This window comes from Aspergillus lucknowensis (assembly GCF_044049455.1).
Source record: "Aspergillus lucknowensis strain CBS 449.75 chromosome Unknown BJX67scaffold_8, whole genome shotgun sequence".
NCBI lineage: Eukaryota > Fungi > Ascomycota > Eurotiomycetes > Eurotiales > Aspergillaceae > Aspergillus > Aspergillus lucknowensis.
In genome coordinates this window covers 505,535-526,759 of record NW_027263552.1, presented here as the reverse complement: position 1 = coordinate 526,759, position 21,225 = coordinate 505,535, and the positions used below count along the sequence as shown (strand labels likewise).

General features: G+C 51.1%; 11 protein-coding genes across 11 annotated transcripts in view; 8 read left to right on the top strand and 3 right to left on the bottom strand.

The window, feature by feature from the left end:
• The first annotated feature begins 124 nt into the window (after positions 1-124).
• On the top strand, positions 125-762 carry BJX67DRAFT_323981 (putative mitochondrial carrier protein). The gene has a single exon (XM_071027377.1). The coding sequence runs from the start codon at positions 361-363 to the stop codon at positions 694-696; it is 336 nt and encodes a 111-aa protein (XP_070888845.1). The 5' UTR covers positions 125-360; the 3' UTR covers positions 697-762.
• A 1,013-nt stretch (positions 763-1,775) lies between these two features.
• On the bottom strand, positions 1,776-2,846 carry BJX67DRAFT_323953 (putative C2H2 finger domain protein). The gene is made up of 3 exons (XM_071027376.1): positions 2,336-2,846; positions 2,066-2,245; positions 1,776-1,976 (listed from the first exon to the last, which is right to left on the bottom strand). Exons 1-3 carry the CDS (start codon positions 2,659-2,661, stop codon positions 1,859-1,861), a joined length of 624 nt encoding a protein of 207 aa, XP_070888844.1. The 5' UTR covers positions 2,662-2,846; the 3' UTR covers positions 1,776-1,858.
• A 496-nt stretch (positions 2,847-3,342) lies between these two features.
• acoA (aconitate hydratase ACO1) lies at positions 3,343-6,498 on the top strand. Its single transcript, XM_071027371.1, has 7 exons — positions 3,343-3,552; positions 3,664-3,681; positions 3,762-3,836; positions 3,929-3,948; positions 4,080-4,678; positions 4,738-6,083; positions 6,139-6,498. The coding sequence occupies exons 1-7, from the start codon at positions 3,517-3,519 to the stop codon at positions 6,397-6,399; spliced, it is 2,355 nt and encodes a 784-aa protein (XP_070888843.1). The 5' UTR covers positions 3,343-3,516; the 3' UTR covers positions 6,400-6,498.
• On the bottom strand, positions 6,306-7,317 carry BJX67DRAFT_323898 (uncharacterized protein). The gene is made up of 2 exons (XM_071027374.1): positions 6,635-7,317; positions 6,306-6,559 (listed from the first exon to the last, which is right to left on the bottom strand). The coding sequence occupies exons 1-2, from the start codon at positions 6,975-6,977 to the stop codon at positions 6,423-6,425; spliced, it is 480 nt and encodes a 159-aa protein (XP_070888842.1). The 5' UTR covers positions 6,978-7,317; the 3' UTR covers positions 6,306-6,422.
• On the top strand, positions 6,979-8,429 carry BJX67DRAFT_323723 (putative metallo-beta-lactamase domain protein). The gene is made up of 5 exons (XM_071027372.1): positions 6,979-7,042; positions 7,168-7,277; positions 7,346-7,358; positions 7,418-7,777; positions 7,843-8,429. Exons 2-5 carry the CDS (start codon positions 7,197-7,199, stop codon positions 8,262-8,264), a joined length of 876 nt encoding a protein of 291 aa, XP_070888841.1. The 5' UTR covers positions 6,979-7,042; positions 7,168-7,196; the 3' UTR covers positions 8,265-8,429.
• A 544-nt stretch (positions 8,430-8,973) lies between these two features.
• BJX67DRAFT_323866 (glycosyl transferase) lies at positions 8,974-9,562 on the top strand. Its single transcript, XM_071027373.1, has 2 exons — positions 8,974-9,421; positions 9,470-9,562. Exons 1-2 carry the CDS (start codon positions 9,118-9,120, stop codon positions 9,481-9,483), a joined length of 318 nt encoding a protein of 105 aa, XP_070888840.1. The 5' UTR covers positions 8,974-9,117; the 3' UTR covers positions 9,484-9,562.
• Positions 8,990-11,305, top strand: BJX67DRAFT_347132 (glycosyl transferase). The gene is made up of 4 exons (XM_071028500.1): positions 8,990-9,856; positions 9,915-10,285; positions 10,338-10,677; positions 10,728-11,305. The coding sequence occupies exons 1-4, from the start codon at positions 9,642-9,644 to the stop codon at positions 10,858-10,860; spliced, it is 1,059 nt and encodes a 352-aa protein (XP_070888839.1). The 5' UTR covers positions 8,990-9,641; the 3' UTR covers positions 10,861-11,305.
• Positions 11,306-11,772: 467 nt separating this feature from the next.
• BJX67DRAFT_347130 (uS17 family ribosomal protein) lies at positions 11,773-13,303 on the top strand. The gene has a single exon (XM_071028499.1). The coding sequence runs from the start codon at positions 12,095-12,097 to the stop codon at positions 12,926-12,928; it is 834 nt and encodes a 277-aa protein (XP_070888838.1). The 5' UTR covers positions 11,773-12,094; the 3' UTR covers positions 12,929-13,303.
• Positions 13,304-13,777: 474 nt separating this feature from the next.
• Positions 13,778-16,695, top strand: BJX67DRAFT_378907 (putative spindle pole body component; the record flags this gene model as incomplete). Its single annotated transcript, XM_071032437.1, has 4 exons — positions 13,778-13,837; positions 13,909-14,117; positions 14,190-16,590; positions 16,657-16,695. 4 exons carry the CDS (start codon positions 13,778-13,780, stop codon positions 16,693-16,695), a joined length of 2,709 nt encoding a protein of 902 aa, XP_070888837.1.
• Positions 16,696-16,894: 199 nt separating this feature from the next.
• BJX67DRAFT_391807 (60S ribosomal protein eL8) lies at positions 16,895-19,850 on the bottom strand (the record flags this gene model as incomplete). Its single annotated transcript, XM_071034854.1, has 5 exons — positions 16,895-17,813; positions 17,866-18,375; positions 18,436-18,513; positions 19,278-19,721; positions 19,782-19,850. 5 exons carry the CDS (start codon positions 19,848-19,850, stop codon positions 17,613-17,615), a joined length of 1,302 nt encoding a protein of 433 aa, XP_070888836.1. The 3' UTR covers positions 16,895-17,612.
• Positions 19,851-20,102: 252 nt separating this feature from the next.
• The window catches only part of BJX67DRAFT_323224 (translation initiation/elongation factor MRX8), a 1,579-nt gene continuing 456 nt past the window's right edge, over positions 20,103-21,225 (top strand). The window contains exons 1-2 of the mRNA XM_071027366.1: positions 20,103-20,677; positions 20,754-21,225. The exon at positions 20,754-21,225 is cut by the window's right edge and continues 456 nt beyond it. Coding sequence (XP_070888835.1) covers positions 20,154-20,677; positions 20,754-21,186 — 957 coding nt within the window. The 5' untranslated portion in view covers positions 20,103-20,153 and the 3' untranslated portion in view covers positions 21,187-21,225. The remainder of the gene's footprint in view (positions 20,678-20,753) is intronic.

Below are 21,225 nucleotides of genomic sequence, written 5' to 3'. Positions count from 1 at the left end.
CTCTTAGATACATCCGTCACCGATCCAACGAACCCGCAAAATTGTGCCCTATATAAGCTATGGCTTGCCGGCGCCTTGGGCGGGATTGCTAGCTGGACTGTATCATCACCTACAGAATTCATCAAATGCCGAGCACAGCTTGACGCTCGGCCGGGAGTCTCGTCTTGGACCGTCGCGAAGGATATTATTCGGACCCGCGGTTGGAGAGGGCTATATTTCGCCGGTGGGATTACTTGCGCTAGAGACTCCATAGGATACGGATTCTAGTATGCATACCATCCCCGTCAAGTCCTTGTCTCCAGGCATTTTCCTTACTCAAGTTACCGCAGTTTCTGGTCCTACGAATACTGCAAAAGATGGATGTCTTCTCGTGAGGATGAAAGCGCGAACATCCTTGCACTAAAAGTCCTCCTCTGCGGAGGAATCGCCGGTATCGTCACATGGGCTTCGGTTTTCCCTTTAGACATGGTCAAGACACGCATGCAGGCGAATACAATTGAAGCTTACGCCGAAGCACGTCCATTACTACAATCTCAAGCTAGCAGACGACATCTGAATTCTGTAACGCTAGCTCGAGAAATCTATCACAAGGAAGGCCTAACGCCCTTTTACCGTGGCCTAGGAGTATGCAGTTTGAGGGCCTTCGTCGTAAATGCTGCTCAAGTATGTTCTGCCCCCTGTTTTGCACAGAAATGATAGCCTAACACACAAATTCAGTGGGCGACCTACGAATGGCTTATGAGATACTTTCAAGGTCCCCCCTTGGATCGGCCGCTGAAAGACGTCTCATAAGATAGCCGAGCAAGTTCTGCACAATCTGTGCATCATCATTTCACCATTTCCCTCTTACAGCAAATTTCGCAATCGGGCATAGTTATGTAAAGACATAAATTACTCAGAAATCCTAGGTTAGAAAAAAGGTTATAGAGATTAATAAGATCTTGACCGCGCCCGAGGCGAGGTTGCTTATATATAACTCGTCAGTCCGTCCCTGGAAGGACACTTCCAATAGCATGCAGCAACAACAGCATATTCGGCACACTTTCTAGAAGTGTAAATGTAACCTCCGCCTCTTTATGCAGTACTGTCTTAAATGGGAGCTCGGGGTGTAATGATTCGATACGAGCACCCTCGTCTACGACAGCTGTTGGGGTGCCGGCTTGGGGAATGACCATTAGCCCTTACGCTTCAAGCTGGATACCTTCATGTGGACTACAAAATCTTATCTTTTCGACTCGGCGAGTTGGTGGCCGAGGATTCGGTTGTTGGTCCTGGACGACAGCAACTTCCGTCGGTGACAAACGGAGAGGGAATGGATGGTTTGAGGAGAATGAGTAACCACGGTAACTGGATCAATTGAAGGTAGTCCCTATGATTTCCACCGGTGAAGGTTGCCACAGCTCCTAAAGTAAGCAAAATCTATGGAGGAAAATAATCCTCTGCGCGCGGCCGTTATTTGCAAATGAGTTTCATTTCACACTGAAAAAAAAAAGCCAGGAGGGCAAAGTGGAGCTTGTACAGTTGGTACATGATCCGATAAGCGGCGCAGCCCCCAAGCACTCGGCGGCCGCCGCTTGAACAGGCGATTTTCGGCACTTATACCTTCACGTGCTGCGCGAGATTGGCGGTCCTGTGATTGGCTGAGGTCGATATTTTTTTTAGAGGAATTTTGGAGCCGCAAACTGCCCTCCATGTGGTGGCCATCGCGATGCTTCCTAAGGAGAGCACTCCAACACGTAGGTAGAACGCGTGTCGACTGCTCAAGTTCGCTGGCGAATTCGCAGCACAAAAATGCTCCCCATGCTGCCCGTTCAGTGTGTCACAACTGGCCGGACCAACTCAACCCAGGTGGAACGAATTAGCCATCCATAGCCATGTCGTCGGCTTCTTGCGATCGTACGCCATTATCTGTACCCAAGCCCACTGCAGCTTCGGCGATCTTCTGGGTATGCGGTTCTTCACGTAGCAGTCGAAGCCTAATGTTGAGAAGACTCGCGTTAGCCTGAAGTTATCCGGGGCGCTGGTAGAGTCGCGCAATTGAGATTTGCCGGGGACATCAACCAACCTTCTCTTATGGTTTTTGCCTCTGCGATGCGCCACCAAGTTGTATTCACTTTCAAACCATTTGGCGCATTCGACACAATAATGCTTCCCTAAGCCGGGGAGGTCTTCTGGATCCTTAGTCGCCTTGTATTGCGAAAGATGCTTCGAGTTTTCGACATCGGCGCGAACCTGGTCATAATCCCTAGAAAATAATTTTGTCAGAACTGCGACGTTCTGGGTTTCAAGCGGCCATGGTCTGCCAGCGTCTTCAAAACCACAGAAAAATTCTTACCTGGTCTTGCGCTTGGTCTTCGTCCTCCTCACAGCTCCCATTTTGACCAAACAACGACCGAAGTCGAACTCGCGGGGAGTGTCTTCGCTGAGGAGGATGTGCTCGACCACCGAAAAACGGAATGAAGCTGGGGGCTCACTGGCGTGAAAGCGGGTCAAGAATCTCAAGTCCTTGCCCAATGTGGGAGAAACGGCTCTGAGAGAAAAACTCAATGGCTGTGATTGGTCCAAGTCGACCCGGTCTTGGCGATGCGCCGCGGGAGACGCCCTTTTCTGTAGGCCTCGGCTCAGCGGGCAGGCTCTCGCTTTGAATGTCCCTCTGGCCATCCCGCACCCTGCGATCACTGGCGCCGGTATTTTATGACAAGTCCACTCTTCTCGGCACCTTCCTCCGAATCTTCGCCGACCAGTTGCGGGTGAAACATAGTAACCATTTCTCAAGCTTCTGCGTAGTTTTTCGAGGGTAGTATGCGTCTCGCTAATAATTTCTGGAGGCCGTAGACTTGAGTTTCAGCTTCCTTGATACAGCTTCCTCTCGAGAGTCGAGGACCTGAGCAGCTGGGGTTACTTATGATGTCAGTCTTCTTTCAAGAAACAGAGTGTAATCAGTGCAATGTCATTGGCCATAATAAATACCGGTTTCACATGTTAAAATTACCGGTTCCGTAATTACGAACCGCGTTGTTGCCATGGGCGAAATGCTTGCATTTGTTGAAAGAAGCATATTGAGCTCGATTTAACCTCAAGAAGCTCTCATTACTTGAACATAGATATGATTTCAACACTTTGGGATCTCAAGTCAGCTGGAGTATTGTTAAGCACTCTTTTCAATGGCTCGGTACTGCGGAAGAAGCTTTCCTGAGCTGTTCCATGTCTCCGATTGCATACTTTGGTTTGGGGCCCGTCCCGAAAGCGTACGGACGGCTGTACTAGTATTGTAAGCAGCGGTTACGGTTCAGAGGAAGAAGAGGGTCGCAGTGGTCAAACAAGAATTCTCGCACTCGAAAACCCAAGCTTCCTTTTAACAGACACTTTTCCCTTTTGTTCAAACTTCTTCCATTTTCCCCTTCACTCTCCACTCTATTTTTGCTCCTTCCCCAGGTTGAAGTTGGCTCTTGCTGCTGCTTGGATTTGCTCTCCAGTGTGTTGTGGCCTAGCCAACTTGCATAGAGAGCTGCCATCATGATCACCACAAGACTTGCGCGCTTGGGTGCACTGGTAAGTGACCCCAAGGCTCGGCGACTCGATAGAAGGTGGTTGTTCGCGCGCACTGGACATCGATTCGCGCTGTTTCCAAGCGGATTCGCAGCTAATATGGTTTTGTTGCAGGCCCCCAAGTCCCGTCTTGTAAGAACACCTTGGCGCTGTCCGACTTGAATACTTCGGGAGATTCAGACAAATAGTGGCATCACTAACATTCTACGCAGCTCTTCGGGACCAGGGGCATGGCTACCGTTGTTGACCCTCTCGACAAGAAGGTTGAGATGTGCAATCACGAGAAGGTGAGCTTGTTATTCCCAGGCCCATGGCTCTCCTCTGTTTCCTCGGATGAGTTCGCAGATCCGGACATGTTCCACTGACCGGTGATCCATAGGGCAACTACATCAACTACAAGTATGAAACACCGCCTGTTCTCTTTTTTTTTTTTTTTTTTTTTTTTTCTCTTTTTCAACTGTCCATTTCGGAGCGCCGCGAGAGCTCCCCCCCGGAATCGTTTACTAACATGTTGACTTCCAACTCTTCAGGAAGATGTCCGAGAACTTGGATGTTGTTCGCCGTCGCCTGACCCGTCCTCTCACATACGCCGAGAAGATCTTGTATTCTCATCTTGACGACCCACATAACCAGGATATTGAGCGCGGCAAGTCCTACCTGAAACTGCGTCCCGACCGTGTCGCCTGCCAGGATGCCACCGCTCAGATGGCTATCCTGCAGTTCATGTCGGCTGGAATGCCGTCCGTCGCGACCCCCACAACTGTCCACTGCGACCACTTGATCGAGGCCCAAGTTGGTGGTGAGAAGGATCTTGCGCGGGCCAATGAGATCAACAAGGAGGTATACGACTTTCTTGCCTCCTCAACCGCTAAGTACAACATTGGATTCTGGAAACCAGGCTCTGGTATTATTCACCAGATTATTCTGGAAAACTACGCTTTCCCCGGTGGCCTCATGATTGGTACCGATTCCCACACCCCTAATGCTGGTGGTCTCGCTATTGCCGCCATTGGTGTCGGTGGTGCGGATGCCGTTGATGTCATGGCCGGTCTCCCCTGGGAGTTGAAGGCCCCCAAGGTCATTGGTGTCAAGCTCACTGGTGAAATGTCTGGATGGACTGCTCCCAAGGGTAAGTCACGCGGTCTAATTGCCTACATTTGGAATTGGCTGTACTGATTATCACCTCAGATATCATTCTCAAGGTTGCTGGTCTTCTCACTGTGAAGGGAGGTACTGGTGCTATTATTGAGTATCACGGACCTGGTGTGAACTCGCTTTCTTGCACCGGTATGGCTACCATCTGTAACATGGGTGCTGAAATCGGTGCTACCACCTCTCTGTTCCCCTTCAACGATCGCATGTACGACTACCTGAAGGTCACCAAGCGTCAGCCCATCGGGGATTTCGCCAGATCGTACGCGAAGGACCTCCGTGAAGATGAGGGCGCTGAGTACGACCAGCTTATTGAGATCAACCTGTCCGAACTGGAACCCCATATCAACGGTCCCTTCACCCCCGACTTGGCTACCCCCATCTCCAAGTTCAAGGAAGCTGTCAAGGCTAACGGATGGCCCGAGGAGCTGAAGGTCGGTCTGATCGGCTCCTGTACCAACTCGTCCTACGAGGATATGTCCCGGGCTGCCTCGATCGCCCAGGACGCTCTTGACCACGGCCTGAAGTCCAAGTCCATCTTTACTGTCACCCCTGGTTCCGAGCAGATCCGTGCCACAATCGAGCGGGACGGCCAGCTAAAGACTCTTGAGGAATTTGGCGGTGTGATTCTCGCCAACGCCTGTGGTCCTTGCATTGGTCAATGGGACCGTAAGGACGTGCAGAAGGGCACTCCCAACTCGATCGTCTCTTCCTACAACCGTAACTTCACCGGCCGTAACGATGCTAACCCTGCCACACATGCCTTCGTCACGTCTCCCGACCTTGTCGTTGCCCTGAGCATCGCTGGTACCCTCAACTTCAACCCCATCACTGACACTCTCAAGGACAAGGACGGCAAGGAATTTAAACTCAAACCCCCAACTGGTGACGGTCTTCCCTCCCGGGGTTACGACCCTGGCCGCGACACCTACCAGGCTCCGCCTGCTGATCGCAGCTCCGTCAGTGTTGCTGTCGCCCCCACCAGCGATCGCCTGCAGCTCCTTGCTGGATTTGAGGCATGGGATGGCAAGGATGCCACGGGAATCCCCATCCTGATCAAATGCCAGGGCAAGACTACAACCGACCACATCTCCATGGCTGGTCCATGGCTTAAGTACCGTGGACATCTTGACAACATCTCCAACAACATGCTGATCGGTGCTATCAACGCCGAAAACGGTGAAGCCAACAAGATCAGGAACACCTTCACCGGCGAGTATGATGCTGTCCCTGCCACTGCCCGTGACTACAAGGCCCGTGGTATCAAGTGGGTTGTTATCGGTGACTGGAACTATGGTGAGGGTAGCTCTCGTGAGCACGCTGCTCTCGAGCCTCGTCACCTCGGCGGTCTCGCCATCATCACCCGCAGCTTTGCCCGTATTGTATGTTTTCTCACTTGCTTTAGATATACTGAACTTTCTTGGCTAATTCTTCTAGCACGAAACCAACCTCAAGAAGCAGGGTATGCTACCCTTGACCTTCGCTGACCCCGCCGACTACGACCGCATCCCCCCCGATGCCACTGTTGACCTCCTTGCCACCGAACTTGCTGTTGACAAGCTCGTGACCCTCCGTGTTCACCCCAAGGATGGTGCCTCCTTCGAGGTGAAACTCAATCACACCTTCAACGAGTCCCAGATTGAGTGGTTCAAGGACGGCTCCGCCCTCAACACCATGGCCCGCAAGTCTGGCAATTAAAAGCATCTTGTAAATTATATTTCTCATGCTTGGATCAGCCAGCATAGAGAAGGTGGAAGCAGCTTCATGGCTGGCAAGGGTATTTCTATGATTGATATACGGAGTGAGGTTCTGAAAATGTTTTTCAATCGCTTTCTGTTCGTGGGTTGTATTGGCACCCCTTGGGTGAACCACATCGATATATCACTTGTTTTTTGTTACACGATCCATTGTATGTTAGGGATTGGACGCATACCATATACTATTTCCTTCTGTTCAGCCATTCCGTTCCTCGTAGCTTCTTCGCCGTTACAACCATCCAATGTACAAAGTATCTCTCCAGAGCATCCCGGAGTATGCGATGAGCAACCCGCAATACAAGACCAGGTCCGCCCATTTTCTATCAATTTGCGAGCTGCCAGCGGGCGATGACATAAGATCGCGTGCTGTGCCGACTGGCCGAGGCCTGCTCCATTCCGCCCCTGCCCCGCCTCGGTGGTTGAGCATATCGCGGCGAAACCCAAGTAATCGCCGGGTATAATTAAGGGGGCAGGCCGCAGCGTTCTCGCAACTAGGGAACTTGTACTCGCTTTTTCCATCGCCGAGTTCGGGTCACTTGGATCGGCGGTCGTTATCTACCCCTCCCACGATATTCGGGCAAACGGTACGTTGACAGTTGGGTGTACCTGGTCCTCCTAACTTACTACTTGGTACAAGTTTGGAAGACCAAGGGCCGCGCATTTCGCTTCGCGCAGTTGTTAAGATCATGCGCTAATTCTTGTCTCACAGGCTTCTGGGGATTCATCGACTGCTAGATAATGGCTCAATTAGTTCCCTTACCGGAGGTGGAAAGATTGAGCGCTTCGGTTGTCCGAATACTTGGTGGAAATCCAGGGAAGGTTGGTTGATCTTCAATGAACGGGGAGTCGGAGCCATAGAAGCTGACTTGGACCGCATTTGGGGACAGTTCACCCTACAAGGTCTGCGTCATTCACCTTCGCTGATATGAAGAATAAAGCAATCTAATGTAGGATTTCAGGCACGAACACGTATCTTGTCGGTCAAGGGCCGCGACGCATCCTCATCGACACCGGTGAAGGCAAACAATCATGGGCAACCCATCTCAAAAAGGTGCTCTCGGATGAGAATGCCACGATACATCAAGCTCTTATAACGCACTGGCATCATGACCATGTTGGCGGCATTTCAGACCTGTTAAAGCTGTTCCCAGAAGCGGCGATTTACAAGCATGAACCAGAGGAGGGGCAGAAAAGTATTGAGGATGGTCAGATTTTCAAGGTCGACGGAGCAACGTTGAGGGCTTGCCATACTCCAGGTCACACAGTCGATCATATGATGCTTGTGCTCGAGGAAGAAGATGCTATATTTACGGGCGACAGTGAGTGGAATGGCCCGGTATTGACTTCTTTCTCGCTTCAAACCGCTAACCTCCACCGTTCACAGATGTCTTGGGCCATGGGACGGCAGTGTTCGAGGATCTCACGGCCTACCTTGGCAGCTTACATCGAATGAAGGATCGTGTTTCAGGTCGAGGATATCCTGGACACGGAGCGGTGATTGAGAACGCCACGGCTAAGATAGGGGAATATATCCGACACCGACAGCAGCGGGAAGATGAAATCATCCGGGTCCTTCGCTACGGGAAACTGGACGTTGGGGATAACGAACGCTCGCCAGAACGAAAGCTGGCTTGGGCGCCACTGGAGATCGTGAAGGTTATTTACCAAAATGTTCCAGAAAACCTCCACCTCCCCGCCGCGAACGGTGTGATACAGGTGCTGAACAAGCTGGAGGGTGAGGGGAGGGTGACCCACGATGCGGACTCGGGTCGATGGACCCTTAATACCGGGAAGTCGACCTTATGATGCAGCATGCCTTGTTGGGTACCATGTAGTGGCAGCTACCAAGTAATAGGAAGAACCCTGGCTGACCAGAGAATGTCGCACTTTCAATCAGGAAGGACCGAGAAATTTCCAGGGTGGACAGTAATTGCCCAAAACTAACAAGCCCGAAAATAAATAGAAGGCTCCAGAGCTGGCAGAAGGCTGCCAGTGGTGAAGTTCCGTGGAAAGGACGGCTGCTGTGCGTCTGACTGGCTGGTTGAGCTGCCGAGTGTTCAATTCTCTGACTTCATATGGACCAATTTTCTGCCGACCCGGAACTGCTATCGTCATCACTGGGACCATGCTCCTTGGATGTGCTCCATTTTCACTACAAAAGAAAAACCACAGCTTATTCCGCCCATCTTCATATATTTACCTTTCAATGAGTTCGTTAGTGAAGAGCCCGTAATACATTGCTTTCTGTCTAGCCTCAAGCTCTGTCAATCCCCCTCCATACGTCCGCCCCTCCTTCCCTTCAGATATCCGCCGACAGCTCCCCCCGCATACAAGCCGGAAAGAAAAGGTGAGGAGAGAATGCGCCATTGAGGAGCGTGAACCTTCCTCTCTGCCATTTGATTGATTTACCTATGCCGATTTCTACCTAATCTCTTCGCTACTGTCTGTTTCTCGTTTTCCCGGTCGTGCTTTTGGAAAGCTTCTTCTCGCAGCCTCTTTTTTCCCAGATCGAAAACGCTGATGTCCAATTCAGGTCGGTTTTACGCCGCGAGTTCATATTGGATCTCTCGCCAGCCTTCTTGTCACCCGACCTTACAATCGACCGTTCGCTGTTCCCTCAACTCCCGCAACTATACCCTACCTCTCCCTTCCCCTCACAATGCCCAGCGTCGAGAACCCCGCGCAGAACGAATCGAGACTTCTTCTTGTCTCCAACAGGTTACCAATTACTATAAAACGCTCAGAGGACGGCAAATATGACTTCTCTATGTCCTCCGGAGGCCTAGTTAGCGGTCTCAGCGGCTTATCGAAAACTACCACGTTCCAATGGTACGGCTGGCCCGGTTTGGAAGTTCCGGAAGAAGAAATCCCTATTGTAAAACAGCGATTGAAGGACGAGTACGGCGCTGTTCCGGTATTCATTGACGATGAACTCGCAGATCGGCACTACAATGGATTTTCTAGTTAGTCTTTCCCGTCATTAAAGAACGAAGCCTTACCGTGCTGACGAGACCTCCCTTTATAGACTCTATCCTATGGCCCCTTTTCCATTATCACCCCGGAGAAATTACCTTCGACGAGTCAGCTTGGGAGGCGTACAAGGACGCGAACCGCCTGTTTGCCCAAGCCGTTGCGAAGGAAGTGCAGGATGGCGATTTGATCTGGGTTCACGACTACCACTTGATGCTTCTTCCTGAGATGCTTCGAGAAGAAATCGGCGATACGAAGAAAAACGTCAAAATTGGATTTTTCCTCCACACTCCTTTTCCCAGCAGTGAAATTTACCGAATCCTGCCCGTGCGGAATGGACTGTTGCTCGGCCTCCTCCACTGCGACCTCATCGGCTTCCATACTTATGACTACACAAGACACTTCCTGAGTGCTTGCTCGCGATTACTGTAAGTTTGTCTTCCACGCAGATAAGGCAGAGCCGAAGTGATTAACATGGCTTTCAAGAGGGCTACCAACAACACCCAATGGGATAGAATTCCAGGGAAGGATAGTCGCCTGTGGCGCTTTCCCTATTGGGATCGATCCGGAGAAATTCAAGGAAGGACTCAAAAAAGAAAAAGTCCAAAAACGAATTGCAATGCTAGAGCAAAAGTTTCAAGGCGTCAAACTCATGGTTGGAGTTGATCGATTAGACTATATCAAGGGAGTTCCTCAAAAACTTCACGCGCTTGAGGTCTTCCTTAGTGACCATCCGGAATGGGTGGGGAAGGTAGTGCTGGTGCAGGTTGCTGTTCCCAGTCGGCAAGACGTGGAGGAATATCAGAATCTGAGAGCAGTTGTCAATGAACTTGTTGGTCGAATCAACGGGAAATTCGGTGAGCGTGAATCTACCATATCAGCGGTGACTTTTTATTGACCCGAAGGCAGGTACCGTCGAATTCATGCCGATTCATTTCCTCCACAAGTCAGTCAACTTCGATGAGCTGATTGCCCTATATGCTGTATCAGACGCCTGCATCGTCTCTTCCACTCGCGATGGCATGAATCTCGTCTCGTATGAATATATCGCCACTCAGGAGAAACGACATGGGTCCCTGGTTCTGTCTGAATTTGCTGGCGCAGCACAAAGTCTCAACGGCAGTATCATCGTTAATCCTTGGAATACAGAGGAGCTCGCGGCAGCCTACCACGAAGCTGTGACGATGAGCGATGAGCAGAGGGCGCTGAACTTCTCCAAGCTAGACAAATATGTCAACAAGTACACAAGGTACGCTTCCCGGTATCTCCAATTTTGAAGACATAGTTAATGCCCTTTAGTGCCTTTTGGGGTCAGTCCTTCGTCACCGAGCTGAAACGAATCTCAGCACAAGCAGCGGAGAAAATTCCCACTAAGGAGCCTTCGCCCTTGAACGGCTCAGAACCAGCGGGACAAGAATCCATATCACAATGAAAACAGCAAGCTCAGTAATACGAATACCGAAAGAGGGAGCCCAAAAGCATCTCCCATTCATCCGTTTGGACTCATATCCATCCACTAGTACTACACTTCCCGCGAGGAAGATGCTTCGAGGTTTCGGGGTTAGATTGTTCCGAAAATTTTTTCTGTCTTTAGGTGTTGGGGTCATGCATATGAAGTAGACTCCCGGCTTCCAGAGGCGGTAGGTTAAAGGTGTTACTAACCTATGTATTTAATAACTGTTTATACACCCTGGGGTGTACTTCATCATAGACAATGGTGTATAGGCTTCTTTTTACCAATGATAGTTAATGCGTATAAAGACAGACGCCAGGAGTCAAGGAAGCCAGGATTCATGCAATCACTAGCCCTACAATGGGCATAGTCTGCCAGCATAATAGATCCTTATACCTTTTAGTTAAAATTGACAATACGTTACAAATACAAGTTCGAGAGTCCAGTAGAGACGGTCATTTTCTAGCAAGATGTTATGTGCATATTATCTCGGAACACATTGATAATCCAAGAAAAGTGCCTAGATTCTATCAGCCTCGCGTGGTTTCACGCTCGTAGACCCCAGACTCGAGTTTCGCGCAGACCACCTAGATCATTGATCAGATGACAGTCTCCGGAACTGTAGTTATAAGGATGACAGTTAAGCCGTGATTACATCTGAAACTGATGGCCGCTCCCTCCAGCAGATCATGAGTGGACGATCCAAATGCAAGCTCTGCCAAATCTCTCTTCAGCAGATAGGTTTGAAGTCAGGCTATCATATATCTGCTCGTGACCGGATGTTGCGTATCCTGGGACAACTCTACTCCAAAAAATACATCAAGCCGTAGGCTCGAATATCTCAGGAAAGGACGAGCCAGAGAAGGGTCCCGATTGGGAAAGGTGCAAACAATGCAAACCTCGCCAAGGAAAATTCCCAGATCTCCAGGATGCCCAGGTGAACGGACGAATTTGCTCAGAGACAGGACACGGCAATTGCGTTATTGACTTGTCCCCTTCCTTGCAGTTGTCGACCTCGGTTCTTTCTCCCTGGACAAGCGATTGGCCATCGCCCTCTTCTCGCCATTTTTATCCCAACTCTTTTTGTGCTCGTGAAAACTCAAGTTCCTCAACTCGATTGAAGGAGCCAGGTCCAGGCTCCCAGGGCGAAAGAACTCGAGATTCTCCTGGCCAAGAGGCTAGCAATTAATCAAGGCGTGGTCACGAAGAGGAGATGTCACAGAGCCATCTTCTGCGGGCGTTGCGGCCTTTGCGATCCTCCACCATACAATCCGCATCCGTCCTGTTCACACAAACACATAACACTTTACAATGCGGCAAATCAAGTTTCATATTGCGCCGACTCATCACCTACTCTTCGGCCAGGGCCCCACAGCAGCAAAACACGCAGCAAGTGAACACCGCCCCCTCCGCCGTTCCCCCCTCTCTCCGCAAGTATCCTTATACCCTTAAAACCGGCACCGTCGTCTCTGTCGGCCGCATGGATCGCACCGTCCGCGTCGAACACCGCCACACAATTTGGGACAGTTATTTGCACAAGAGTTACCCCAAGGTAACGACATACCTCGTGTCGGACCCGCGAAATTCCCTGCGCGAGGGAGATGTAATCGAATTCTCATCCGGATACCCGAAGAGTCGCTGGGTGCACCACGTCGTGGAGCGTATCATCGCACCATTTGGTGAGGCGATCGAGGATAGACCGCCTGTCATGCTTCGCGAGGAGAGGGATGCGCTTCGCGCTGAAAAGCGAGCGGCGAAAGTGGCACGGAGGGAACAGAGGAGGGGGGAGAGCGGCGCTACACTATCAGGAGATGGGCGCGGGCAGGAGCATGTTGGGCGTATTCGGAGACTGGTTCTGGAGAGGACTACCCGTCAGCGGCGGCCATCGCGCAGCACGAAAGCGCCCAGCGCCGAAGACCTTGTCGCCCAAGAACTCATCAACAAAGGGTTTACCGCCGAAGATCTTCTCGGTGAAGCGACTGCTGCCGAAGAGCCCGCCACTGAAGAGAGCCGCAGCGCAAATCCTAGCACCGAAAAGCGAGGCTAGTTAGAATTCCTAACAAGTTGTATTATATTGTTCTATTATCTTCTATGTTTACCATACGTACATCGATTTAGAAATCAATGTAATGGCGTTTCGATTGTTTGTCTTCTGTACTGTGGGAAGAAGACTAGAAAACCTCGCCCTTCTATTGCCAGATTGCTGTGACGGTTGGTTTATATACCATGGAAAGGCAGACAGATATTTGACGTTCCACAAGGTCAACACAACCCCAAGAAAAGTATACGGTTCTGAGGGTCGCACATATTATTCTGATGCTTCCTTTATCAAAGAGTCAGGAAGAAGAACATGAAGAACCGAGGGTTTGCGCTCATGGACACTGTGAAGAAAGTGGGAGTGTCTGCCAAGACCCAACTTTTTGGGTCGCGAGGTGAAGTCACCCCAGCAGCAGCTGTGTTTACTCAGGCACCACATCGCTGGTCTTTCTCCGTCTCCCCGCCCTCCCCCTTACGCCCCGTCCAACCATCCAGTCGCTTGATGAATCCATCTTCCAAACTCTCTTAATCTGCCAGATATTATTCTTCTACTCGGCCAAGACGCATCCTTTCCGTATCCCCACTGGTTGGATGCTGTTGTGTGGGCACCCAGCGTTTTCCTGACTCCCTGTCCGTGTGCACGAAGATCTGCAACCGCCCGCAAGCCCGATGTTCGTTGACCCCATAAAGAGTCTTTTTCTGTCTCTCGCAGAATAGAGCCTTTGTCCTCAGAGTCTTCTTCCGAGCCCAATCACCTACCACACTTCGTCTTCAACCTCCGTCTTTCGCGTCTCTCAACCACTGACGTTGCTGGTTGCTAACTGTCCACGACTCCCACAGTAAATCATAACCCATCATCATGGCTGACGGAGAAGAGGACTTCTCCTCTTTGCCATGGCCTGACCGTTTCGCTCACAAGGTTTGCTACCGTCTCTTCGCCCATATCTTACCGGTGAGCTCTAGATACTGATATGTCTTCACAAATCTTAGAACTGGAAAGTCCGAAAAGGCGGGTACGAGGACGCCAAACAACAATTCGAAAAGACAGGCGATGAGTCCGACCCAGTTTTCACACCATTCCTCCAAGACCCCGGTCTATGGAAGGGTGCAGTTACAGACTCCAACGTTGCCGCACAACAAGATGGGTTGGCGTCGTACTGCGCGTTTTTGAAATTCGGTGGTCCTGCTGCTTGCGCAAGGTACTTTTGCCTATTTTGGCTCCTATGTGATGATAGAATTTTAAAGTGGAATTCGGCTAATGTTGAATGAAGATCCCGCGGAGCGACGGTCGCCGGCATCGCCGAGAAAGGCCTGCCATCGACAAGACCTGCAGCGAAAGCGAGTGCCATCGAGGCGTTGCTCTTATGTGTGGAACTAGAGAAACCCGATCCGGTGATTGAAGAGATACTCCCCGTGCTGTCACACAAAGTACCAAAGGTTATCGCAGCTACGCTGGTTGGGTTGACCGCCATTTTCCATAATTTTGGGTGCAAAATTGTTGATCCCAAACCAGTACTAAAAGCTTTACCGAAGGTCTTTGGGCACGCCGATAAAAATGTTCGTGCTGAGGCGCAAAATCTCACCGTGGAGTTGTATCGATGGCTGAAGGAAGCGATGAAGCCGGTTTTCTGGGGCGATTTGAAACCCGTCCAGCAACAAGACCTGGACAAGCTGTTTGAGGCTGTGAAACAAGAGCCACCTCCCAAGCAAGAGAGGCTGACTATAGCTCAGCAAGCTGAGGCTGACGCTGGTGCTGCCGCGGAAGGCGGCGGGGCTGATGCGGGAGAGGAGGAGTACGCAGAGGAAGACGACGCTGGCGCGGTTGATACCTTTGATCTCGCAGAGGCCGTTGACGTATTTCCCAAAATCCCGAAGGACTTCTCTGAACAGCTGGCGTCATCAAAATGGAAAGAGAGAAAGGAGGCACTTGACGCTCTGTATTCCGCTGTCAATGTCCCTAAGATCAAGGAGGGGCCGTTCGATGAAATTGTTCGCGGCTTGGCTAAGTGTATGAAAGATGCAAATGTTGCCGTGGTCACCGTTGCGGCTAACTGTATCGACCTGCTGGCCAAGGGTATCAGGAACGGGTTTGTCAAGTATCGGCCTATTGTCATGTCCCCGATTATGGAGCGGTTGAAGGAGAAGAAGCAAACCGTTGCTGATGCTTTGGGTCAAGCTTTGGATGCGGTTTTTCTTGCGACTAGCTTGGCCGACTGCCTGGAGGAGGTTCTGGAGTTTGTCAAGCACAAAAACCCCCAGGTAAAGCAGGAAACGGTTAAGTTCTTGATCCGCTGTCTCCGAACCACCAGAGACGTTCCGTCGAAACCGGAAGTCAAGTCCATAGCCGACGCTGCAACCAAACTTCTTACTGACTCAGTCGAGGTTAACCGTGCAGGGGGTGCGGAAATCCTCGGTACGTTGATGAAGATCATGGGTGAGCGTGCGATGACTCCTTTCCTTGATGGGCTCGATGACATCCGAAAGACCAAGATCAGGGAGTACTTTGAAACTGCAGAGGTCAAAGCAAAAGATAGGCCCAAACCCATTGTTGGCCCGCCGAAGGCGGCAACCGCGCCGAAAAAGGTTGTTGGGACTAAGAAGCCATTGGGACTGAAAAAGCCAGCCGCTGCAGCTTCAGCGCCTCCCACCGAAGAGCCAGCACCTGCACCCTCTCCATCAAAGCCTGTGACAAGGGCGATTCCTTCAAAGCTGGGTGGATTACCGAAACCTGGTGGTGGCCTTCCAACTCCGGGTGGAGCGCTCAAGAAAAAGCTTGGTGGCCCAGGCGGCTTAGCATCGCCCCAGAGACGAGTCATTTCACCTCCATCTGAGGAACAACCGCAGCAACCGCAACAACCTCCTGTTTCAAAGTTTGGTCTTGGGAGAGGACTCGCGGGACGTCCGATTGCCAAGCCATCTGCCCCAAGTGAACCTGCGCCGGCACCAGCAGCCCCTGCTGTGAGCGGACTTACCGCTATCGAACGGGCTGAACTTGAGGAGCTCCGAGTTGAAAAAGAACGTTTTGCCCGCATGGTTGAAGACCTAAAGTCTGAGAGGACGAAACTAAATTCTCAAGTAACCGAGCTTCAGAATCAAAATGCACAGCTCATCGAGGATCATACGAGGGACGTGTTGAGTATCAAAGCCAAAGAGACACAACTGGTTCGAGCACGAAGTGACGCGGAAGCTGCTGAACAGAATGTTCAGAAACAACAGCGGGAGATTGAACGTCTCAAGCGTGAGCTATCCCGAGCCCTTCGTTCAGGGGCCATAAACTCGCCAACTAGTATTCCTGACCAATTTGGGATGCCAATTCCTGACCCGGCCTCCATATATCAAGACCCTAGCAGCAACGGCCATTCCCCATTACCCCGAAGTGGTCTTCATATGGGTTCCCGATTCGAAAGTTCACGGCCACGGAGCTATGCGTCCGCGAGCCCAAGCGAGGAAAAAGAGAACGGCCTTGAGTCCCCGGGCCTTAGTCGGCGCAAATTTAGTCCTACATTTGGGACTGCTTACTCAGGTATGGTCAGCCCGACCCGGTCGTCGATGCCTGGATCGGGCAGTGCGTCAGGCGAGGATCCATCTGGAAGAAACGCGGAGCCAGCAGAGAACTGGAAGAGAGCCGCTGAAGTCACAAGCCAACTGAAGGCACGAATCGAACAGATGAAGGTACGCTGGCGCCAACCTTACTCTGCGAGCATTCCAGGGGATATAATCAACTAACTCTCCTCACAGGCGAGGCAAGGACTAACACGACCACCCACGCAACGTTAATGACTGAATGAACCTTGCTCCTGAATTTTTTAGCTATCCCGTTTCCTTTTCTTCCTTAGCGCTGTGGTTTCGTCCTTTCCCAGTTTCCTTAATGACCTGTAAGCTTAGAGCCAAAGGGTTTTCTTTACCTACTTTTGTTCTTTCTTTTCCCTTCCCTTTGTCTTAGGTGTATTAATGGGTCGGGTTTTGTTTCCGGTTCTCCGTGCGCGAAGTTTGGGTCCCATATCTTACGTTTGAGATTACACAAAAAGCTGGGCGGTTCCAACCAGGCGGTTGTTGTTATCTTCATCTGGGTTGCATATGGTTGGGTTTTGAAGGAAGGTTTTCTTAGCTACATATACACTGTGTCGGTTGATACTCCCAGGGTCGTTAGTGGTATATAGATAGCTCTTGCTAAGGCGTTGGTATCGGTATTTGTATACCTCTACAACTACTATCTTGCGCAGACGTATGAGGCTGATGCGAGCCTTTTTTCTTGTCCTTCCCTGGTCGCTGTCAATATCAGTCCGTTTGACGGGAACACAGTCCGTCAACGAACGGACCGCGAAGCGGGAACACGAGATCTACCGAGGTACAGCGTGCAGGCCTCATGAATGCTGGGTCCATAAGTATTCCAAAGGGGGAAGCAGGTGAGGTTTGAAATGCATTCATGGGTATCTGCGACGCAACTAAAGAGAAATACAACGTGGACCATAAAGATGTAATGGGATTGTTTTCGGGATAGGGTGCCAAAGTCTGGAAAGTTCCACCCATCGCTAAGCTAAGGCCGCCAATTAAGTTCGAACGAGTCCTTATAACACCTTTCTCCAGTTAATTGATCCCGGTTTTTATTGTTTTCACATGCCACTTTTATTTTGAAGAGCCCAAGGCCGTGGTATCCGTCATTATCGTTCAGAATAGAAAGCCAAGCGAGGCACTTAGACCTTGATGGCGGCCTCGGCGGCCTTGCGCTTCTTTTCCTGGCGGGCAACGGCCTTGGCACCCATAATACCACCACCCCAGTGGCGGCGGGACTCCTCGTACTTGTCGGCATAGCCTTCCTTGATGGCGCTGAGGAGCTTAGCGAACTCAGACTTGTCCTCGGAGCGGACCTCAGTGATAGCGAGGACGGCAGCAGTCTATGATAATGAGTATAGGAACAGTGGAGATATGCCGAGTGAAAGTACTAACCTTCTTGTGGACAACGGTCCCGAGACGAGCCTTACCCTTGACGACGGCGTAAGGGACACCCATCTTACGGCAGAGAGCGGGGAGGAAGACAACGAGCTCGATAGGGTCAACGTCGTGGGCGATGAGGACAAGAGAAGCCTTCTTGTTCTCAACGAGACCAACAACGTGGTTGAGGCCATACTTGACGTTGTAGGGCTTCTTGCTGACGTCTTCCTTCTTCTTGCCCTCCGCGACGGCGGTGGCCTCAGCGTGGAGACGCTCCTTCTTCTCAACCTTGGTTTCAGGGCGGTACTTGTTGAGGAACTTGAAGGTCTGCGCAGCGGTATTGCGGTCCAGAGTGTTCTGGAACTGAGCGATGGAAGGAGGAACCTTGAGCCGGAGGTTCAGGATCTTCTTCTGGCGCTGGAGACGGACATACTCGGGCCACTTGACGAAGCGGCCGAGATTGCGCTTGGGTTGGATGTCCTGGCCAATACCGAAGTTTCGGGAGCGGCGTTCGATGAGGGGGTTCTGATCATCAATTAGCATCGAGCACTTGCCAATTTAAACTTGTTCCATGAGAGAACATACCTTGGGACCCTTCTTGCTCGAACCAGCCTTACCCTGGGGGTAAGGGAGGGGAGCGGCCTTCTTTCCGGACTTGGGAGGCTATCATTGAGAAAAGAAGATCAGCAAACCGTCCGCCATTGCTGCATCTTCCTTGAACTCTAGAGAGAACACAAGCCTAGTCTTTCGACTAAATTTGCGACTCCAGCCAAATCATCACTGATGCTCGCATCCTCGAAAGGAATTGTGCTATCAATGGAAATTGCTTCGAAAAGCTTTGCGAAACGAAGTGAAAAATTTGTACATTTCGCCAAGTTGATCGAGAGCTCTATTCGACTGACGAAAAGCCAGATTGGGTTGTTAAATGCTTACCATTGTTGTCGACTGTGATCCGCGGTGTGCTCGTTGACAGGATTGACGGAGAGAACGAAGAAGGGAAAAACGAGGGTTTGAGCTTGGAGAGCAAAAGGTGGCTTCCTGTTCGTGGGCCGCGCTAGTGCGGAAAAACAAGCGAGCCGACCCACGCCAGCCAGTCAGCACACGTGATATAGGGCTAGCCCCCTTCTGGATTGGGGATGATGGGCACTTGGCCGGGAGTATGCGATACAAAGGTCGGTTGTCCAATGGGGGATTATCGAGAAGCATTGTTTTTGCTTCTTGTTAAATTGTCAATTACAACGTATATCCTGCAACATGAGCCTATGATTCCCTAACGCCATTCAAACATATCCAACCTCCAGACACCGTATATGCATGGCCAGAGACACAGTTCTCTTTCTTCGCCGAACCTAACAGACCAAAAAGAACGTATCAGATCTGGGAATTCAACGCCAGGCAGCGAGGCCAGATAGGCCACCCCTACCCACCCCGGCGCTCGCCGCCTGTATAGCCTTCCTCTTCCCCAAGTTGCCCTCCTGGCTTTGCACCCCACCAACAATCTTATCAATATTTGTCTCAACCACAACCCCGCCCACAATCATCTCACTGAGTACGGCATGCATAGTCTCAAAACCGAAGATAAGATCGAGCTCGCACACATTTTCGAAGATGCGGTCAAGCGCTTCAACGAAGACCTGAATGAGATCGATGAGGGCAAGCGGGGACTCTGTAGATGTTGAGATCATGATGAATGAGAGAGTGGCATAAGTGCGGTAGGTGATTTGGGCTGGAGCATCGGAGGGGCCGTTGGCATTGGAGCTGGCGCCGCGAGCGAGGAGGGGAGGTAGCGGAAGGAAGTTGCAGGCGGTGGGGGGACGCTGGGAAACGAGGTCGTAGATTTGAGTAATGAGGATTTGTTTGGTTTGAGTATCCTGGAGCGTTTCATGAGCTTTGGTCAATTCTTAGATGAGATATGGGTGGTGGAAGCTCACGATCTGCGTGTAGAACCTTGTCAGACGCGGTTGTCCATTGTTGTTGAAGACGAGCACTGCGTTGATCATTTTGAGACAACGGCTCTGTTTTTCGAGGTCCCTGGAAGATGGATAATAACGACGAAATACTAGCTATATGCGAAGAGAGTGAGCATTCATATGCCCCGGAAAGGAACGGGGAAGGGGTGGGGTGGAACGGAACACAGTCGAGCGAGGGGAGCGGGCCTTATCGCGGGGATCTCGGGTCAGCTGCCGACTGTTGCTGTGCCTTACTTATCTCGCCAAACATGCCTATCCGGGACACCTTTCCTGGCGCATCCCGACCACCAGAAACCATGCCGTTCGAGCTCCGGTAAAACCAGCCATATCAGGATGAGGAGCTCATCATTCGTTTGTTACTCCTGCCGACAAGCTCTATCTTCACGGATACCACATAGAACAATTACATCCACCACCACCGCCTGCGAGCAACCTAAAATTCCTCCCCTCCGCGACCTGACTCCGGGCGATATCTCATACTACTGGGACACGAAAATTCCAACCCAGTCTCAATTACAATACGCAGACAAGATATTCGCTCCCTCCCATCACTCTCCAATAAAACTATGGTCGGCTTCCAAATTCCGAACAACCCCTCTCTCGTCGATAGAACCGGAGGTTGCGTTTCTAGGTCGATCAAATGTCGGAAAAAGCTCATTGCTCAACGCGATTATGGGAAAGAAGATATGCTGGACGTCTTCGAAGCCCGGGAGAACACGAGAGATGAATGCCTTTGGGATAGGCGGGACAAAGGGCGGAGAATCCAAGGTTGTGCTACTTGATATGCCGGGGTATGGAAAGGCTAGTCGGCCAGAATGGGGCGTTGAGATTATGAAGTACCTCCAGGGGAGGAAGCAGTGAGTCCACACACTCTCCAGTCCAGGATCACATTATCTAGTGTGGGAGCTGATTTCTTGCGGCCGGTCACTACAGACTCCGACGCGCCTTCCTCCTCATTGACGGCGAGCACGGAATCAAGTCTACAGACGACGCAATTCTCAATTTATTCCGACAATACGCGATCCCACACCAAGTCATCTTGTCAAAGGTAGACAAGCTGATCCTAAAGAAACAAGCCAAACCGACCAGTGTTCCATCCGCCCAAAAACTTACGAACCTAAGAGCCACACTTGAGCGTCTACGGCCTGTTCTCCAACCCGACGGCCGTAATGAAGGCCCCGGTGCTCTTGGCGAACTCTTGACGTGTAGCTCGCAGACAAACATTGGCGACGGACGGTACTTGGGTATCAGTTCGATTCGCTGGGCCATCCTATCTGCCGCTGGGCTCGACGGGATCGTCGAGGCGAAGGGTGAATTGAATCCTTCCGCTGATTCAAGAACTAGCACTCTTGGGAATGCATCTTGATATCTGCTGGTAAACTGGGACTCTACCTGACTTTCTAAT

Bases quoted from the DNA above. Each gene is read 5' to 3' on its own strand.
- BJX67DRAFT_323981 (XM_071027377.1), top strand. From the start codon at position 361: ATGTCTTCTCGTGAGGATGAAAGCGCGAACATCCTTGCACTAAAAGTC.
- BJX67DRAFT_323953 (XM_071027376.1), bottom strand. From the start codon at position 2,661: ATGGCCAGAGGGACATTCAAAGCGAGAGCCTGCCCGCTGAGCCGAGGC. The intron at 2,246-2,335 runs GTAAGAATTTTT...ATTATTTTCTAG, and splicing joins AAGACCAAGCGCAAGACCAG to GGATTATGACCAGGTTCGCG. The intron at 1,977-2,065 runs GTTGGTTGATGT...TCTCAACATTAG, and splicing joins GGCAAAAACCATAAGAGAAG to GCTTCGACTGCTACGTGAAG.
- acoA (XM_071027371.1), top strand. From the start codon at position 3,517: ATGATCACCACAAGACTTGCGCGCTTGGGTGCACTG. The intron at 3,949-4,079 runs GTATGAAACACC...CCAACTCTTCAG, and splicing joins GGCAACTACATCAACTACAA to GAAGATGTCCGAGAACTTGG. The intron at 4,679-4,737 runs GTAAGTCACGCG...TTATCACCTCAG, and splicing joins TGGATGGACTGCTCCCAAGG to ATATCATTCTCAAGGTTGCT.
- BJX67DRAFT_323898 (XM_071027374.1), bottom strand. From the start codon at position 6,977: ATGGAAAAAGCGAGTACAAGTTCCCTAGTTGCGAGAACGCTGCGGCCT. The intron at 6,560-6,634 runs GTATGCGTCCAA...GGTTCACCCAAG, and splicing joins ACAGAAGGAAATAGTATATG to GGGTGCCAATACAACCCACG.
- BJX67DRAFT_323723 (XM_071027372.1), top strand. From the start codon at position 7,197: ATGGCTCAATTAGTTCCCTTACCGGAGGTGGAAAGATTGAGCGCTTCG. The intron at 7,778-7,842 runs GTGAGTGGAATG...CACCGTTCACAG, and splicing joins TGCTATATTTACGGGCGACA to ATGTCTTGGGCCATGGGACG.
- BJX67DRAFT_323866 (XM_071027373.1), top strand. From the start codon at position 9,118: ATGCCCAGCGTCGAGAACCCCGCGCAGAACGAATCGAGACTTCTTCTT.
- BJX67DRAFT_347132 (XM_071028500.1), top strand. From the start codon at position 9,642: ATGCTTCTTCCTGAGATGCTTCGAGAAGAAATCGGCGATACGAAGAAA. The intron at 9,857-9,914 runs GTAAGTTTGTCT...ATGGCTTTCAAG, and splicing joins AGTGCTTGCTCGCGATTACT to AGGGCTACCAACAACACCCA. The intron at 10,678-10,727 runs GTACGCTTCCCG...AATGCCCTTTAG, and splicing joins TATGTCAACAAGTACACAAG to TGCCTTTTGGGGTCAGTCCT.
- BJX67DRAFT_347130 (XM_071028499.1), top strand. From the start codon at position 12,095: ATGTCACAGAGCCATCTTCTGCGGGCGTTGCGGCCTTTGCGATCCTCC.